This window comes from Saccopteryx leptura, chromosome 6 (assembly GCF_036850995.1).
Source record: "Saccopteryx leptura isolate mSacLep1 chromosome 6, mSacLep1_pri_phased_curated, whole genome shotgun sequence".
NCBI classification, from domain to species: Eukaryota; Metazoa; Chordata; class Mammalia; order Chiroptera; family Emballonuridae; genus Saccopteryx; species Saccopteryx leptura.
The window spans coordinates 145721002-145739122 of record NC_089508.1 but is presented as its reverse complement, the minus strand read 5'-3'; the positions used below and the strand labels follow the sequence as shown (position 1 = coordinate 145739122).

At 43.6% G+C, this 18121-nt stretch overlaps 1 protein-coding gene across 2 annotated transcripts in view; it reads right to left on the bottom strand.

The window, feature by feature from the left end:
* COG5 (component of oligomeric golgi complex 5) overlaps positions 1-18121 on the bottom strand; it is a 444866-nt gene that overhangs the window by 13340 nt on the left and 413405 nt on the right. For both annotated transcript variants that reach the window (XM_066342433.1, XM_066342435.1), the window contains one exon: positions 15253-15329. In XM_066342433.1, the coding sequence (XP_066198530.1) occupies positions 15253-15329 (77 nt within the window). The remainder of the gene's footprint in view (positions 1-15252; positions 15330-18121) is intronic.

Below are 18121 nucleotides of genomic sequence, written 5' to 3'. Positions count from 1 at the left end.
ATGGAGTGGTCCCGTACAACCTATGGTGGTTAAAAATTGGGAGGGATATCTCAGCTGCCTAGGCCCCAGCCCCACACCAGATCTGCCAGTCCAGCGGTCAGGGGCCAGGAAGAGAAGTCCCCATAATATCTGGATGTAAAAACCAGCAGGGAGGCCCTGGCCGGTTGGCTCAGCGGTAGAGCGTCAGCCTGGCATGCAGGAGTCCCGAGTTTAATTCCCGGCCAGGGCACACAGGAGAGGCGCCCATCTGCTTCTCCACCCCTCTCCCTCTCCTTCCTCTCTGTCTCTCTCTTCCCCTCCCGCAGCCGAGGCTCCATTGGAGCAAAAGATGGCCCGGGCGCTGGGGATGGCTCTGTGGCCTCTGCCTCAGGCGCTAGAATGGTTCTGGATGCAACAGAGCGACCCCCCGGATGGGCAGAACATCGCCCCCTGGTGGGCATGCCGGGTGGATCCCGGTCGGGTGCATGCAGGAGTCTGTCTGACTGCCTCCCCATTTCCAGCTTCGGAAAAATGAAAAAAACAAAAACAAACAAACAAAAAAACCCAGCAGGGATTGCGGCTGAGAAGGAAACCTATTGGAGTCTCAGGCTTTCCTCTTAACCGGCCTGTGCACTTACTTGGACTTATTTGCTCTGACCTCCAGTGCTGAAAAGCAGCTTTTTCCCAGACAGAAGTGTTGGCAGAGGCCACTGCTCCTTCACTGCGTCCTCCCCATCTGAGCAGGCAGAGCCAGAGGTGGGTGCCATATCTGAGTCCCCATCAACCTGGCTCACAGTGTTCATCCTACCCGGTGACTCCTTGAGATCCTGCCCTACCCAACTTGCAAGCCCACCCATGCGATGTTCCAGGGGCTTTTCCATATAAAATGTCTGTTTTCGCTCCTGCTGTAGACTTTTCTAAAATATCTCAGAGGGTCACAAATCCCAAACAAGCAGCATCTGGCCTCGGCATGCCCCTACTTCTGGCTCAGTAGCCCCAGGCCCAGCACTAGTGACAACCAGACTTGGGTCAGAGACTGGTCTCTCCCAGGCATCTCCAAGCCCAGCACAAAAAGCAGCTACTGCACATTGCTCTGTAGCTCACGCTGGGGGGCACCAAGCACAGCAGAGGCAGTGGCTGAACCTGGCCTGCACCTCTGGGAGGCTCCAGAGCCAGCCACCCAGTGGTCAGCTTTATACCACACCCAAGCAGCCCCAAATCCTCCATAAGCCACATCCTCACAGAGCAGACTCATGAGGCACCGAGCCCCACTGAAGTGAGCCCTGCTCTGGGGGGCGGGCTGCTGAACAACTGATCCTTCCCTCTACTTGGGGTGTGTTCTCACGGCCCACGGCCTAGGGTAAATAAATTACTCCCACTGATGTACCAACAACAATCAGGGCCCAACTACAATGGGAGGGTGCACACAGCACACAGGGGGTGGGGGGCTCACCTGAAATGCCCAGCTAAGCTGACCAGAGAGTCTGCACTACTGGACCCTATAGGATACCGACTATAGAAGGCCACTTTACCACAACTGGGAGACACAGCAGCTCTATCTAATACATAGAAACAAACACAGGGAGGCTACCAAAGTGAGGAGACAAAGAAACATGTCCCAAGTGAAATAAAAGAACAAAACTCCAGAAGGAGAACTAAATAGAGATAAGCAATTGACCAGATGCAGAGTTCAAAACACTGATTATAAGAATTCTTTTTTTTTTTAATTTTTTTAAATTTTATTTTATTATTCATTTTTAGAGAGGAGAGAGAGAGAGAGAGACAGAGAGAGGAGAGAGAGACAGAGAGAGAGAGAAGGGAGGAGGAGCTGGAAGCATCAACTCCCATATGTGCCTTTACTAGGCAAGCCCAGGGTTTTGAACCGGCAACCTCAGCATTTCCAGGTCGACGCTTTATCCACTGCGCCACCACAGGTCAGGCCATGATTATAAGAATTCTTAATGAACTTAGAGAAAGAGTAAGTGAACTTAGTGAGAGCTTCAACAAAGAGGAAACATAAAAATAGAGGAAACAAAAAAGAGCCAGTCACAAATGAATACAATAACAGAAATGAAGAATACATTAGGAGGAATCAACACTACAGCAGATGAAGCAAAGGATCAAATTAGCGATTTGAAATTTAAGTAAGCAAAAAACACCCAATCAACAGCAAAAAGAATCCAAAAAAAAATGAGGATAGTATAAGAAGCCCCTGGGACAATTTCAAGCACACTGATATTCATATCATGGGATGCCAGAAAAGGAAGAGAGCAAGAAACTGAAAACCTATTTGAAAACAATAATGATGGAGAAATCCCCTAATCTGGTGAAGAAAATAGACATACAAGTCCAGGAAACTCAGAGTACCAAACAAGATACCAAAAAGGCCAACATCAAGAAACATAATTAAAATGCAAAAGGGTAGAAACAAAAAGAAAATCTTAAAGCAGCAAAAGCAGTTAGTTACCTACAAAGGAGCTCCCATAAAACTGTCAGCTGATTTCTCAACAGAAACTTTGTAGGCCAGAAGGGACTGGCATGAAATATTCTAAGTGATAAAAAGCAAGGACCTACAACCAAGATTACTCTACCCAAAAAAGCTATCATTTAGAACCAAAGGACAGAGAAAGAGCTTCCTAGACAAGAAAACTTAAAGGAATTCATCACCACCAAACCACCATTATAAGAAATATTAAAGGGTCTTTTTTGAGAAGAAGAAAAAAATGATCAAAATATGAATAAAAAAATGACAGTGAATACATACCTATCAACAATTAATTTAAATGCAAAAAATGGATTAAATCCTCCAATCAAAAGACATACGGTGGCTGAATGAATGAAAAACCAAGACCATTATATACCATAGGCTGCCTATAGGAGATTGGTTTCAGATCAAAAGACATACACATACACAGATACAAAATGAAAGGATAGATAAATAATATATTTCATGAAAATGGAATAACAGCAGCAAAAACAGCTGGGGTAGCAATGCCTATACCAGACAAAACAGACTTTAAAGCAAAGACTATAACAAGAGACAATGAAGGACCCAGCAATTCCACTTCTGGGCATTTACCAGAAGAAACTCAAAACATTAAGTTGAAAAGACTTATGCATACATATGTTCATAGCAGCATTATTTACAATAGCTAAGATATGAAAGCAACCTAAGTGTCCACCAACAGATGAATGTTTAAAGAAGTGGGACATAAAAACAATGAAATATGATTCAGCCATTAAAAAAAAAAAAGAAATCTTGCCATCTGCAACAACATGAATGGCTCTAGGGCAGCGGTTCTCAACCTGTGGGTCGCAACCCCAGCATGGTTGCCTAAAGCCATCGGAAAATACATAATGCATATTAGGTATTTACATTCCGAATCATAACTGTAGCAAAATTACAGTTATGAAGTAGCCACCAAAATTATTTTCTGGTTTGGGGTCACCGCAACATGAGGAACTGTATTGCGGGGTCACGGCATTAGAAAGGTTGAGAACCACTGCTCTAGGGTCTTGTGCTGAATTAAATCAGTCAGATACATACCACGTGATTTCACTTCTATGTGGACTCATTGATACAGAGAACATTTTGATGGTTGTCAAATGGGAGGGAGATTAGGAGGACAGGTGAAAAAGGTGAAGGGATTAAGCAAAAAAAAAAAAACCCATAAAAACTGATAGACACAGACAACAGTGTGGTGATTACCAGAGGAAAGGGGGTGTGGAGAGGAGGAAGAGGGTGAAGGCGGATAAATGGTGATGGAAGGAGACCTGACTTGAGGTGGTGAACACACAATGCAATTTACAGATGATGTGTTATAGATTCTATACCTGAGGCCTATATAATCTTATTAACCAATGTCACCCCAATAAATTCAATAAATTAAAAAAAAAAGAGATGATGCACAGTGTGCCGCATTCCCTTGCTCTGCTGGGAAGACAGGAGCACAGGTTGTGATAGAGACTGTCAGTCTAGATCCTGAGAGTCTATGTGGAGCAGAGGCTGCCTGATGACTCCCATGGACACGTACTATGTGCAGGGAAAAAATAACTGTTAAGCCACTGAGATTTTGAGGTCATCTGCTATTACAGCATAACCTAGTCCACCCTGGCTAATACACCTGGTATATAGTAACCTCTCAAATTATTATCAGCCTTGATTATTACAATGATTGTCCATCAGTGGCTTACAGCTCATATAGAGCAGAAGCAAGACTTAACAAAATGAAATATTAAATAATAAACTTACACTGCCTATGAGAAATACAAAATAAGTGATTTTTTTTCATTTAGTTTATATACTAGAAGGCAGTGAAGAAAAAGAGATTGTGACCTACAATAATTAGGAAAGGTCTGGTTTTACACAACCCAAATGTATTGAGACTTTAATTCTTATTTTATCTAAAGAGAAATTGAATTCCTAAAAGAAAAAAAGAAACTGGGATTTCCGCCTCAGCCTTCATCCTCCAGAGAGGGAGAGGGACAGGAAGTGGAGTTAATAATTGGTCATTCCTATGTAAGGAAGCCTCCATCAAACCCCAGTGGTCGGGGCTGGAGAGCTTCCAGGCTGGTGAGCACACTCACAGCGGAGGACACACCCCAACTCCACGGAGACAGAAGTTCTGGCTGTCAGGACTTGACAGGACCTCACCCTATGTATCTCTTTATCTGGCTGCTCATCTGTAGCTTTTATCATATTGTTTAATAACCTAAAGAAAAGAAGTATATATTGGTAGTTACAGAATAGCTATGGATGTAAAGCACAACATGGAAAACAGAGTCAATAATAATGTAATAACTATGTATGGTGTCAAATAGGTACTAGATTTATCGCAGTAGTCACTTCATAAGTTATATAAATGTCTCATCACTAGGCTGTACACCTAAAACTAATATAATATTGTATGCCAACTATAACTAAAAAATAAAAATTATTTAAAAAGAAAAAAAGAAAAATCAACCTGAAAATAATTATGCACCACTTGAAGACCATGCAATTCTAAAGTCTAGAAATTTATCTCTCTTTGGGTCCAAGTGGACTCACGTTGCCTACATACTTGAACCACATCATCACAGCCTCTCAGAATTATTTTCACCTGGCATGACTGGTAAGTTCCTGTGGGGCACCGAGTGGTTCAGTCTTTTCTTTTTTTTTTTTTGTGACAGAGACAGAGAGAGACAGAGAGAGGGACAGATAGGGACAGAAGACCGGAAGGGAGAGAGACGAGAAGCACCAATTCCTCCCTGCGGCACCCCAGTTGTTCATTGACCGTTCTCATATGTGCCTTGATGATGGGGGCGAGGGGGGGGCTACAGCAGACTGAGTGACCCCTGCTCAAGCCAGCGACCTTGGGCTCAAGCTGGTGAGCTTTGCTCAAACCAGATGAGCCCGCGCTCAAGCTGGCGACCTCAAGGTTTCGAACCTGGGCCCTCTGCTTCCCAGTCCGATGCTCCATCCATTGCTCCATCGCCTGGTCACGCAACTGAGTGGTTCAGTCTTAAAGGCTTCTGAGGGCTGACTCTAGTTGGCCAGAAAAGCCCACCCTTTGCGTATGCCATGTGATATTGTAGGAATCATCTTGAATACTAGTTTCTCTCATCCAAGTACTAACCAGGCCCAACCCTGCTTAGCTTCCGAGATCAGACGAGATCGGGTGCGTTCAGGGTGGTATGGCCGTAGACTTGAATACTAGTTTCTGACACAAGGAGACCTGGGAGGTCAGTCCTGTATGACAGTCTCTGACTTACTGAAGAACAGCCCTGTGGAAACCCTTCTGGCCTCAACAACAGATAACCAAGAATTCTGGTCCCTAGTTCTCTTGGTGCTCTCTATATGAGGTCCCAGGTAAAAGGGCTTTAACAGGCATTAAAAGAAAAATATCATATGACCTCATTCATTTGAGGAATCCAATGAACAATGTGAACTGAGGAACGGAATTGAGACAGAGGAGGGATCAAAGGGACAGGAGGAAAAGAGGACAGAGGGAAAGGGGATGATAGGAAGGGAGAAAGCTGAAGGGAAGGGGAGAAGGCACTATGAGGAAGGGGGCAAGGGAGATGTTGAGGGGAATACGGGGGTGGGGGAGGCATTCGGGGCGACACTAGAATCTATGTAAACACAATAAATTAAAATTAATAAAAAGAAAATAAATAAAAGGGCTTTAAAATGAAGGACCAGGAACACTGAACTTTCTCCTAGGAATAGATATTATAGATTTCCTTCCTCTGAACATGAGAATTACAGAGTTGATTCTGTTTCTCTTTTATCATTGGCCTCAGGAACTTGAAAGTCAAATTTGAAACTTACCTATGGCAAATAAATTAGTTTTATAGTATGAATATTTGTGTTTTCCTTTAATTTCCTTCAATATATTCTTGATGCAAACTGCAAACGATGCAATGGCAGACGGAGGAGGACGGGAGGAGTGGGACAGACAGCAAAGAGGACAATCTGTAATGTGCCGTGTCCAGCAGGCTGACGAACACCAAAGTTGTTGGTGGAGCTGCCTGCATAAGCAAGGCCTGGTAAAACCCAGCTCATTTTAAAGTGGGATCTTTTAGCTCAATTGATAGAGTGTCGGCCCAAGCACAGAGGTTGCCAGTTCGATCCCCAGTCAGGGCACATATAGGAACAGAACATTGTTCCTGTTCCTGTCTCTGTCTCTCTCCCCTTTCTTTCTCTCTAAAATCCGTTAATAAAAAAAAGATTAAAATGGGATATTTTAGTAAATCACCTAACCCTTTGGAGCTCTGAGCCACAGCAGTTATTTTTCTGCCACTGTAGCCACCATCAGCACTGCCAAACAGCCATAGAGGCAGAACTGAATTTGACTCCATTTTATGTGTCACTGACATATAGTAATTAACTGTAAACATCAAATGTAGACATTTTCTTCCTGGTGTTTTTTTAAGAGTCTGAAAGAAAACAACATGAGAACCTCCTTTCTCTCTGAATCCAAGTGGAATCTGAAACACAAGCAATTTAATAAATAAATCATCATGAGAAAATAGAAGGAAATGGAAATTAATTTAGATGTTATAAAATGCAGATATCCCAAATGCCACAATATCATTCTTAGAGAAAAATAAACATAGCAGCACTTTGAAGGTTCAACTCTATAGCCAGCAGGTAGGCTTAATCAAATGTTAGGTCTCATTAGAAAAAACTGTACTTCTAGTAGAGGATGTCAACAGTTAAGTGACTCATAGCTGTGTAGCTATAAATCTGTTAAAGATGATTACAAATAAAGAAGTTCTGCTGTCCCCATGTGCGTACTCAACATCAGTGGTGGCCCGTGGCACCCACCGCTACCCACCCCAAACCCCCTTTAGGTGAGGGGCCTGGGACAGTGGCCGGCGGATGAGGCTGTGTGCTGAGCGCAAGAAGCAGTGCAGGAAGGAAGCAGGCAGGAGGGAAGCACTCCTCCCTCCCTCCCCAGGACATGCTGAGGGTTTCTGGGAGGAGTAGGGGAAAGAGGCCAGTGTCCAGCGAGTGCTGGAGGCCCGCAGGAAGTGAAGGCCTCCATGGAGTTTTTTTAGGAAGGCCTGGATATTGTGGCAAGGGCGGGTCCTGTGAATCCCAGAAGAGAGTGAAGCTGGAGGCTGTGACTAGGGGGTGAGAAGCTAGTGGACTCCAGGTGCCTGTCTTAGGTCTGGACTGCCAGCCGCAGCAGACAGAATGAAAGGAGGCGAGCGTCAGGCAGCCTACAGAATAAACGACACAGGGGCTCAGGGTCCTGAGGCATCTCCTGGAGCCTGTAGGTGGCAAGACAGTGAAGGGGGGCATTTCACAGCAGTAGGTCCCCACCAAAGTGTGTGTGAGGGGGTAGATGCTCTTAAATTCTCTGACATTCTCCCTAGATGACTCACAGAAGCACTGGAATGTGGTCTAAGTGAGTGCAGACACACGGGAACTCCTGGCATAGGAAGTGGTTACAAGCATAGGCTTTGGGACCACACAGCCCTGTGTCTGAGATGCAGCTCCATATTCTCTCAACATTTTCCAAACTGCTACCCTGGCAACCTGCAGCCCTCAGCGTTCACTGCCTTGAGCCACCCCTGACTGCAAGTGTTGTGAGGGCAAAATGAGAAATACAGTAAAACACTAGCACAGACTTAGCATAAAGTAAATGACTAAATAATGATTGCTAGAATTAAAACAAGAACACACTAAATACCCATCCCTCCATGTTTTCTGGATGCTCCTGGCGCTGCCAAAGTATTGGCAAACAACAGACCAAGCCAAGCCCAAGCTGTGGCTGCCTTCTGGCTACAGCACTGGAATCTCAAACTCGGGGTTGAGAATCTGGAAACCCTGGGAACTCGTTATTTCAGGGGCTGGCTGATTAGCTCCAGGTTCACAGGTGGAAGGAAAGGACAGAACATGTGTCCAGTGCTGGGACAGGCGCCGCCCAGACGGCTGCCTCAGTTCTACAGAAACGCAGGCCGGGAGCGGGGCTTTCAGCAGCAGATAGTCTCCAACACAAACTGTAGACACGAAAACTCTCATCTTGCTACAACTAAAACCAGCTGACATGAACATGACGCTCGAGAGTTACTGATGGTTTTCTCCTTCCAAGGTGCCGTGCTAACAGGCCCACCCTAACAGCCCGTATCTCCTGACAGCTTTTGCTGCTCCTTCTTTAAACCTAACCAAGCCTCCTGCAGAGCAGGCTGTGGACCAAATTCAGGGGCAAAGCTGCCCCTTCCAGAGCAAAGGTGGTAGTGTCTACCCCAAGGCAGGGTCTGTGTCCCCGAATTAGTAAAAGGCATGTGGTCCCTTCTCGGTCATTTACCTCAAAGATCTGCACTGAGAATGTCAAGAGCCAGAGCTTTTGGCCTCTGGCAGGCAGAGCTCTGACTGCCTGTGTAGAAACAGAAATCATCTGGGCGCAGGTCCCTGATGCCGTCAGCTTTCTGAGGCAGCATCCCTGCAGGGGTCCCCAAACTTTTTACACAGGGGGCCAGCTCAGTGTCCCTCAGACCGTTGGAGGGCCGCCACATACAGTGCTCCTCTCACTGACCACCAATAAAAGAGGTGCCCCTTCCGGAAGTGTGGTGGGGGGCTGGATAAATGGCCTCAGGGGGCTGCATGCGGCCCGCAGGCCGTAGTTTGGGGATGCCTGCAGTGTATAGGGTAAGGAAAGCTTCCTACTGCTGAGACACTCTAATGTAGACAAGAGAAATAGAAATGCATGCAGGAAGCTGGCTGGTTTAATGAAGTAGTCCACTAATATTACCGTCAGGAAGAAAGTGCCCTGCAGCAGATGGCTGCGCGGCGGGGGGCAGGGCCCTGCAGAGCTGCGTCTGTGTGCAAAGGGCAGGGCACTGGGCCTGGACCAGGCTCTCTGGCTGGCACTGTCACTCTCCCTTGCGAAGGGACCACAGCCCTCTCCTGCAGCCATGCCACTAATTCAGACCAAGGCCCGACCTGCTGGGGGGGGGGGGGGGCTGTATGGCTGCCCATTTTCTTGCTTCCCCCACCTGCACACATTGCATAATGGTGTTAGTATATTGTATATTGCTTTTTAGCTCCCTTGTTATTTTAAAATGGGAAAAACATTGCAAGAAGAATCTTAAAATGTTTATTGACTTTTCTGACCACAACTATAAAACAGCCAAGGCAGAAAATGTGAAAACTGCAGAAAGACTTTAAAGGAAAAATTGCTAGTGAGTATCCTATCTGAATATAACACTGTGATGTTTATCATTCTTGGCTTTTCTTCTACACACACACACACACACACTATTATTTAAAAAATAGCAAAGAGCACATCATATATACTGTTTAGTATACTGTTTTTTCATTTCATGATGTATCAAAAAGGATTTTGCAAATTATTAGTTATTAACTAAATGCTTATTGTTGCATGTATTCGATCCTATGAATAGGACATATATTATTTGGCCAACTCCTGCTCACTGCCATTCAGCTGGTTCTGAGTGACTCAGAACATCACTCAGAATGTGTGGAGGAGAGACCATGAACAAGAGCCAAACTGACCCCATACATGGCCACTGGGTGATGCCTACTCCTTGTCACAACCCACAGCACAGATTGGGAGGACTAACAAGAGTGGGCCCTTCCACTGCAACTGCTCAGAACTAGTTTTGGATTAGAGACATATCTCTAACAAGTTTTTACAGGTAGGCAAATAAAGGGTCTAGTATTGGGTTACTGGAATAAAGATCGCTCTGTACTGATCTCCTCCTCTCTAGGAAGGGATTCTGTAGGGCCTGCCATTCCAAACAGGTAAGCCCTTCTCAGTCCATTCTTTCCACGCAACACCTGTGGAGAAGCCTGCGGCAAGGCCAGGCGCTTTCCCAATATTTACAGGCAGAGGCAGTGGGATGTACTGATGACATCTGTACTCTCAGAAGATGGGACCTATAACAGTCACTGCAGACTAGGGCTGGATTTGACCTCAGAATACATATACACTATGCTTTCATTTTATTCCCTGATCCAGTTAATCCTAAAATCTTTATCAAATGGTTGTCCAAGTACTATTAAATAACTGAGAAAATGCTAGGTAGAATCTATTCAATAGGTTTTTGTGATTCAATACAACTGTAGAAATATATTGGCAGATACAAATCTGTTAGAATTTTTTACTGAATTCAAGCTACGGAGAGTGTCCATAGGTAAGATGCCATTATTATAGAAGTGCAGAGGCCTTGGGAGCGAATGAGCTATCTGCAGGAGGAGGTCAGGTGCGCCAGCACCCCAGGAGAAAAGGGGCATACATCTTTACAGTTGTGGAAACGCACAAACTCTTCCTGTTACTAGAGCAGCAGAAGTGTGAGTTTGTGAGAAAGATGAGAAACTGCTGGATGCAAACCATTAATGAGTCATAAAACCAATTTAGTGGGCTAAAATAATCGAACAAAAAAGAAATGTCAGAGCACATCTCATGTGAGAATAACTAATGCTTCATGACACAAGTGTGCATGTGTGCCATGTATGTGGATTTGAGTATGCTTGCATGTGTGCATGCAAATCTATACCAGACTGTAACACAGAATAACTCTTTTTTTTTTTCTTGTATTTTTCTGAAGCTGGAAACGGGGAGAGACAGTCAGACAGACTCCCGCATGCGCCTGACTGGGATCCACCTGGCACGCCCACCAGGGGCGAAACCCTGCCTACCAGGGAGCGATGCTCTGCCTCTCCGGGGCGTCGCTCTGCCGCGACCAGAGCCACTCTAGCGCCTGGGGCAGAGGCCAAGGAGCCATCCCCAGCGCCGGGCCATCTTTGCTCCAATGGAGCCTTGGCTGCGGGAGGGGAAGAGAGAGACAGAGAGGAAGGGGGGGGGGGATGGAGAAGCAAATGGGCGCTTCTCCTATGTGCCCTGGCCGGAAATCGAACCCGGGTCCCCCCGCACGCCAGGCCAACGCTCTACCGCTGAGCCAACTGGCCAGGGCCCAGAATAACTCTTTTTTTTTTTTTTTTTAATTTTTATTTTATTTATTCATTTTAGAGAGGAGAGAGAGAAGGAGAGAGAGAGAGAGAGACAGGGGGGAGGAGCTGGAAGCATCAACTCCCATATGTGCCTTGACCAGGCAAGCCCAGGGTTTTGAACCGATGACCTCAGCATTTCCAGGTCGACGCTTTATCCACTGCGCCACCACAGGTCAGGCCAGAATAACTCTTATTGTGAGTTAAGAGTCAAAAGTTTCTGGTGGTACAGTGGGTAGAGTGTTGACCAGGAACGCTGACATCACCAGTTTGAAACCCCGGGCCTGCCCTGTTCAAGGCACAGATGAGAAACAATCAATGAACGAAAGTGAAGCAACTACAAGTTGATTTCTCTCTCTCTCTCTCTAAAAGATCAATAAATAAAATCTTTTAAAAGTTTGGAACCCTCTAGGCCCTGGCAGGTGGTTCAGTGGACAGAATGTTGTCCGGCATGCTGAGGATGCAGGTTTGATACCTCAGGGGCCATGGAAGATGCAGCCAATGAGTGCACAACTAAAGTGAACAACTAAGTAGAACGAGTTGATGCTTCTCTCCTTCCCTCCTTCCTATGGAAAAATGAAATAATGGAAAAATGAAAAGAAAACAAGTTTGGAACTATCTAGGTTGACTACTGCTCCACAGAGAAGCTAGATATAAAAAAACTCAGGATTTGTGTGCGTGTGGCAGAGATAGAGATAGAGAGACAGATAGGAACAGATCGACTGGAAGGGAGAGAGATGAGAAGCATCAATTCTTCGTATGGCTCCTTAGTCGTTCATTGATTGCTTTCTCATATGTGCCTTGACCCGGAGGCTACAGCAGAGCGAGTGACCCCTTGCTCAAATGAGCGACCCTGGGCTTCAAGCCAGCGACAATGGGGTCAAGTCTATGATCCCACACTCAAGCCACCGACTCTGTGCTCAAATTGGCGACCTTGGGGTTTTGAACCTGGATCTTCTGCATCCCAGTCCGACACTCTATCCACTGCACCATCGCCTGGTCAGTTGGATTTTCTTTTATTATACATTGATAAACCTATTTTCTATAAATAGGTACTAGAAGGTGTCACTATTCAAACTGTTAAATGCTCCTTTAGAGTCCTCTTCTCATGTGAAAATTGGGAGGCTAACAGAAAATTCCCATTTTAAATGACCGTTTTAACAATGGGTCTTATGTGAAATCCTCAGAACTTGTATCACTATCCTGTGACACAACTTTAATAAAGGCCATCTTGCCTCAACAAACATGAAGGTAAGCACCATTTTAAAACAAACACATGCAATACACAGCTAAACATGAGAACTAAGACTATAAAAAATAATAGTCTAATTTTACTATAGCAAATCCCAAACCACAACTTTTCCCATGTCTTTTTCAATAACTAGTTGGTTAATATCCCCTACTATGCTGAGTCTATTACTGAGGGCAGTATTTCATTACCTATATGGGATCACTATGTTCCCATCTTATTCAAAGAAGTGATTTTACAGGTGCTTTATTGAGGTTAGTTTTATGGTATAGACAGATTGGTGGATCAGTAACCTCAGACCTCTTAATCTTTCAACTTCTCCATGTTTGGTAACGTCTCATTTTAAGTTTTTTGAAATCCTCACTTGTGAGTCCACTTTAAATTTTTTTAAAAATCACCTCTGCACACATGGGTATTTGAGATAATTCAGGCTCTTGTGTTGGCATTAAAAAAATCTTTGCCAATTACAAAGCATAGGACTCCCTTCTCAATCACCAACCTTAGATTCTTATATATCAAGTGACATTACACCTGAATGTTTTACTGCTGAAAGCTTGGATGAAAAAAGAGAGAAGAGTGATTATTTAAAGGACTTACTGCTTACTGATTACTCTAGTTTCCAGTAGAGTCCAGTTTTTAAAAATTCCATGACTAAACTCTCCTGTATTATCTTCACAGAAATCCACTCAAAGACCATTATAGAGGGTGGGGCAAAAGTAGATTTACAGTTGTTCATATGGCAAATAGAATAATTAATAAATGGCAATACAAGAAAACTCTGTTTCGCATACTCACAACTGTAAACGTATTTTCGCCCACACTGGATGCTATTGAGTGTCATGGATAGTTTATATGAAAGATTCCTACTTGTGGTGCTGTGACCACAAATATTGGTGGGAAGTGTTATCAGTCCTCAGGGATGACTATCTGTCTGGATGTACACATGCTCTAGGTATGCTATGGTGTGAAAAAGTGTGGAAGTCCCGGCTTACTGAATAAATAGCCACATGAACACCTTACCTTCTATAATCTGCTATTGAAGACACAAGTCATTAAGCTACTCAGTGTTCCTTAAAATCTTTTATTTTTATTTTTTTTAGTGGGAGAGAGAGACAGGGACAGAGACAGGAAGGTAGACACAGGAAGGGAGAGAGATGAGAAGCATCAACTTGTTGTTGTAGTTGTTGTAGCACTTTAGTTGTTTACTGATTGCTTTCTCATCTGTGCCTAGACTGGGAGCTCCAGCTAAGCCAGTGACCCCTTGTTCAAGCCAGTGACTTTGGGTTCAAGCCAGTGACCTTAGGCTTCAAGCCAGTGTCCATGTGGTCATGTCTATGATCCCATGCTGAAGCCAGCAACCCTGGCCTCAAGCTGGTGAGCCCACACTCAAGCTGGCAACTTCAGAAAACCTGGGTTTTCAATGTCCTGGGTTGACACTCTATCCATTGCACTACCACCTGGTCAGGCAAGCTACTTGCACTGTGAGCAGGATCCGAACTTTTAAAATTTGAGTTAGTAAAAGATCTATATAAGCATTCAGCACTGAAAAGGATTTTTCCACTAAACTGGCATATTCTTATATCATAAGCAGGAATTAACCTGTTTTCCTTTTTGAACTGGTTTTTAGGAAGCTCAATTCTAAATTTTGTGCTCAGCTACACTACCCATCTTTAGTCTAAATTATCTACTACACTGACAGTTACTTGCTATGTTTCATAAATCGTTTTTTTCTTTCTTTTTTAGTGAGAGAAAAAGAGATACAGAGAGAGAGACAGACAGACAGGAAGGGAGAGAGATGAGAAGCATCAACTCATAGTTGTGGCATCTTAGTTGTTCATTGCTTGCTTTCTCATATGTGCCTTGACAGGGGTGGGGGGATCCAGCCAAGCCAGTGACCCCTTGCTCAAGCCAGCTACTTTGGGCTTCATGCCAGAGACCTTTAGGCTCAAGCCAGCGACCATGGGGTCATGCCTATAATCCTATACATGCCTATAATCAAGCCAGATGAGTCCGTGCTCAAGTTGGTGACTTTGGGGTTTGCAACCTGGGTCCTCAGCGTCCTAGGCTGATGCTCTATCCACTGCACCACTGCCTGGTCAGGCACTAAATAGTTTTTTAATACTCTATTCAATAGTTTTGCTATGGGATATAACGTATGACCTATTTAGAAGTAGAGTGCATTAAAAATGTATGAAGTAAATAAATAAATAAAAATTTCATAAAAAGATGTCTATATAATTACAAACTATCTGGCATTATTATTCAATGTTTTTCTGTAAAAAATGAATTTGAAAATTCCCTTAGAAAGAGCATAATATTTACCAGCTCAATCTTGTGAACTGTAACTCAAATACAACACACACTCATTAGTCACTGCGTGAAATTCTATACATGTTTCTAGTTTGCATAACTTTTAAGATGAACCATATGAAACACCATTATTGTAGGTCACAAAATGGTTAAATATTGGCAATTTCATATAATTCAACATGAATAGCAGCGAAGGATTTATCTACTAATAGGATATGGATATACTAACAACAATAACAGGATTATGTCTCACCTGAATGACCTCAGCATTCGATAGGACTTTCCTAAATCAGATACTCTTCTGCAGAATGGACCCACAGCCAACTCCATCTGAAATATGAAAAGATAATACTCATAGCTTTTAATGTCAGAATCCTAAGGTGAACTGGGGACATACCTGGATCGTAGAAAGTTGTAGCTCGTGTTAAACCTAATTTTATTTGGACTAACAGACAAGTTTTAAAAACTAATCAAATTTATTAAAATATAAGATCTTAGATAACTTTTACACTTATTTAGTAAAGAGGCACAAAATGAGACACTTCTTCATGAAAAAAACCCCCACATTTTTTTTGTTATGTAAGAGGAGAAAGTTTAGACTTCTTTTTCAATTAAAAAACAGAGAATATAAGGTTTTCAAAACTGTGTGTCCATACTTCACATAGGCATAACAAGCTTCTTATATTTAACATGAAGAAAGACAATTTTTACTAGGCTGGTCCAAGGGAGTAAAAGCACTGGCTGTGGAGGCAGCACATTTGTGGAGGAATCCATCTACAGTGACTCTCAAAAGTCCTAGATTTCTTATCCGCCAAATGGAGATAATATTGACTTCATAGAATTATCCAAATAAATAGATAATTCGACAAAGCACTGTGCACATGGCATATGTAGTAAGAGCTCTTTATATGCTGGCAATTATTGCCCCAGCCGGGTAGCTCCGTTGTTCAGAGCATAGTCCTGATACACTAAGACTGTGAGTTCAATCCCCGGTTAGGGCACATACAAGGTGATCAACCAATAAATGCATAAATAAATGAGTGGAACAACAAGATGATGTTTCTCTCTCTCTCTCAAATCAATGAATAAATTTAAAAAAATAATAAATGTTGACAATTATTATCAGTATTTTAAAAATTTCCCCCCATTTCAATTAGTTTGCATCCTCACTCAATAATTTATCAATTGGTTTTACTTCTCTTTATTTCTTCTTTGATTGAAAATTTTGTCATTAACTACAGTTTTAGAATACCTTTTTTTTTTTTTCCCAAAGAGATGGTGAGAGTCAGAAAGAGGGAGAGATAGGGACAGACAGGAAGGGAGAGAGATGAAAAACATCAATTCTTTGTTGCAGCATCTTAGTTGTTAATTGATTGCTTTCTCAAATGTGCTTTAATCAGGGGGGTACAGCAGAGCCAGTGACCCCTTGCTCAAACCAGCAACCATGGGGTCATGTCTATGATCCCACGCTCAAGCCAGTGAGCCCATGTTCAAGTTGGCAACCTTGGGGTTTCAAACCTGGGTCCTCCACATTCCAGTCCAACACTCTATCCACTGCGCCACCACCTGGTCAGACTAGGCCAGTGGTCAGCAAACTCATTAGTCAACAGAGCCAAATATCAACAGTACAACGATTGAAATTTCTTTTGAGAGCCAAAATTTTTAAACTTAAACTATATAGGTAGGTACATTCCTTATCAAGGTAGCACCCACACGTGGTATTTTGTGGAAGAACCACACTCAAGGGTCCAAAGAGCCGCATGTGGCTGGCAAGCTGCAGTTTGCTGACCAGGGGGCTAGGCTACCTATTCCTTTTTTTTTCTTTTCGTATTCTTCTGAAGTTAGAAGTGAGGAGGCAGAGACAGACTCTTGCATGCACCCAACCGGGATCCACCCGGCATGCCCACTAGGGGGGCAATGCTCTGCCCATCTGGGCTGTTGCTCCATTGCAACTGGAGCCATTCTAGCACCTGAGGCAGAGGCCATGGAGCCATCCTCAGTGCCAGGGCCAACTTTGCTCCAAAGGAGCCTTGGCAGCAGGAGGGAAAGAGAGAGAGAGAGAAAGGAGAGGGGAAACGGTGGAGAAGCAGATGGACGCTTCTCCTGTGTCCTGACCGGGAATCGAACCCAGGACTTCCACACACCTGGCTGATGCTCGACCCCTGAGCCAACCGGCCAGGCCTGGGCTACCTATCCTTTATCTACCAATTGCAAGTGCAATGGTATATGTGGCACTCTTGTTTTATAGAGGATCCTAGTAACAAAGTTTAGAAAAGAGGTGGGAAAAAAGGCTCCTTCCTGGTAATGCAGCATCTTTCCATAAGAAAAGCATCCAGAAGGGAAGTGGGGCGTCCCTCCACTGGCCATCCTGCTGGCCATCCTTCTAAAAACTGTTCAAGTCTCCTTGCTCCTGAAACACCATGGGCACCTAAACACTCACTTTTTAAAGAAAGATGTTTACTTCCTTATTCATGGCAGGCACAAAGCTAGACATGGAGATGAAAAGATGAATTAGACTGTCTAGGCTTCAAGGAGCTCTCTCAAATTTAGCAAAAAAAGAATATATATTTTTATATATTCATATATATTTATGTGATTGATATATATCTAAATGATATAATTTCTAAAAAATCATATGCTAGATGCATGTGTATACATATATGCACATATCCACAATAACGACCAGTCAGAGAAATGACCTATGGTATCAAATGTACGAACTGAGTGTCAGGAGAATGGGGGCACAGCGTCCTGGAGATGGTCTTGAGAGTGACTTCTGGATAAGTGAGTATCTCTCTTGACAAAGACACAGAGTATACACTGTATGTCCTAGAGGAAAACTCACAGGTTTGAAAAAGCTGCTAAAATAAAGAGTAAGTATATAAAAAGAGAAAAACTTAAGAAAGAAAAGTCAGGATTCCTGCTAACAATGCAAAATAGAGCAGACTCTGAGTTGGTGTTCAACTCAAAAGATAATGGGTGATGGGCTGTTCCTTAGGGCCTGTTTAGTTGATTCACTCTGTAGGAGTTTCTGGTTTTCTTCAGACTGTGTCATTGATTTTATACTGAGCACAAAGTAAACATGTGATTATCACATATTTGAGTTGGTAATTCCAGTCATA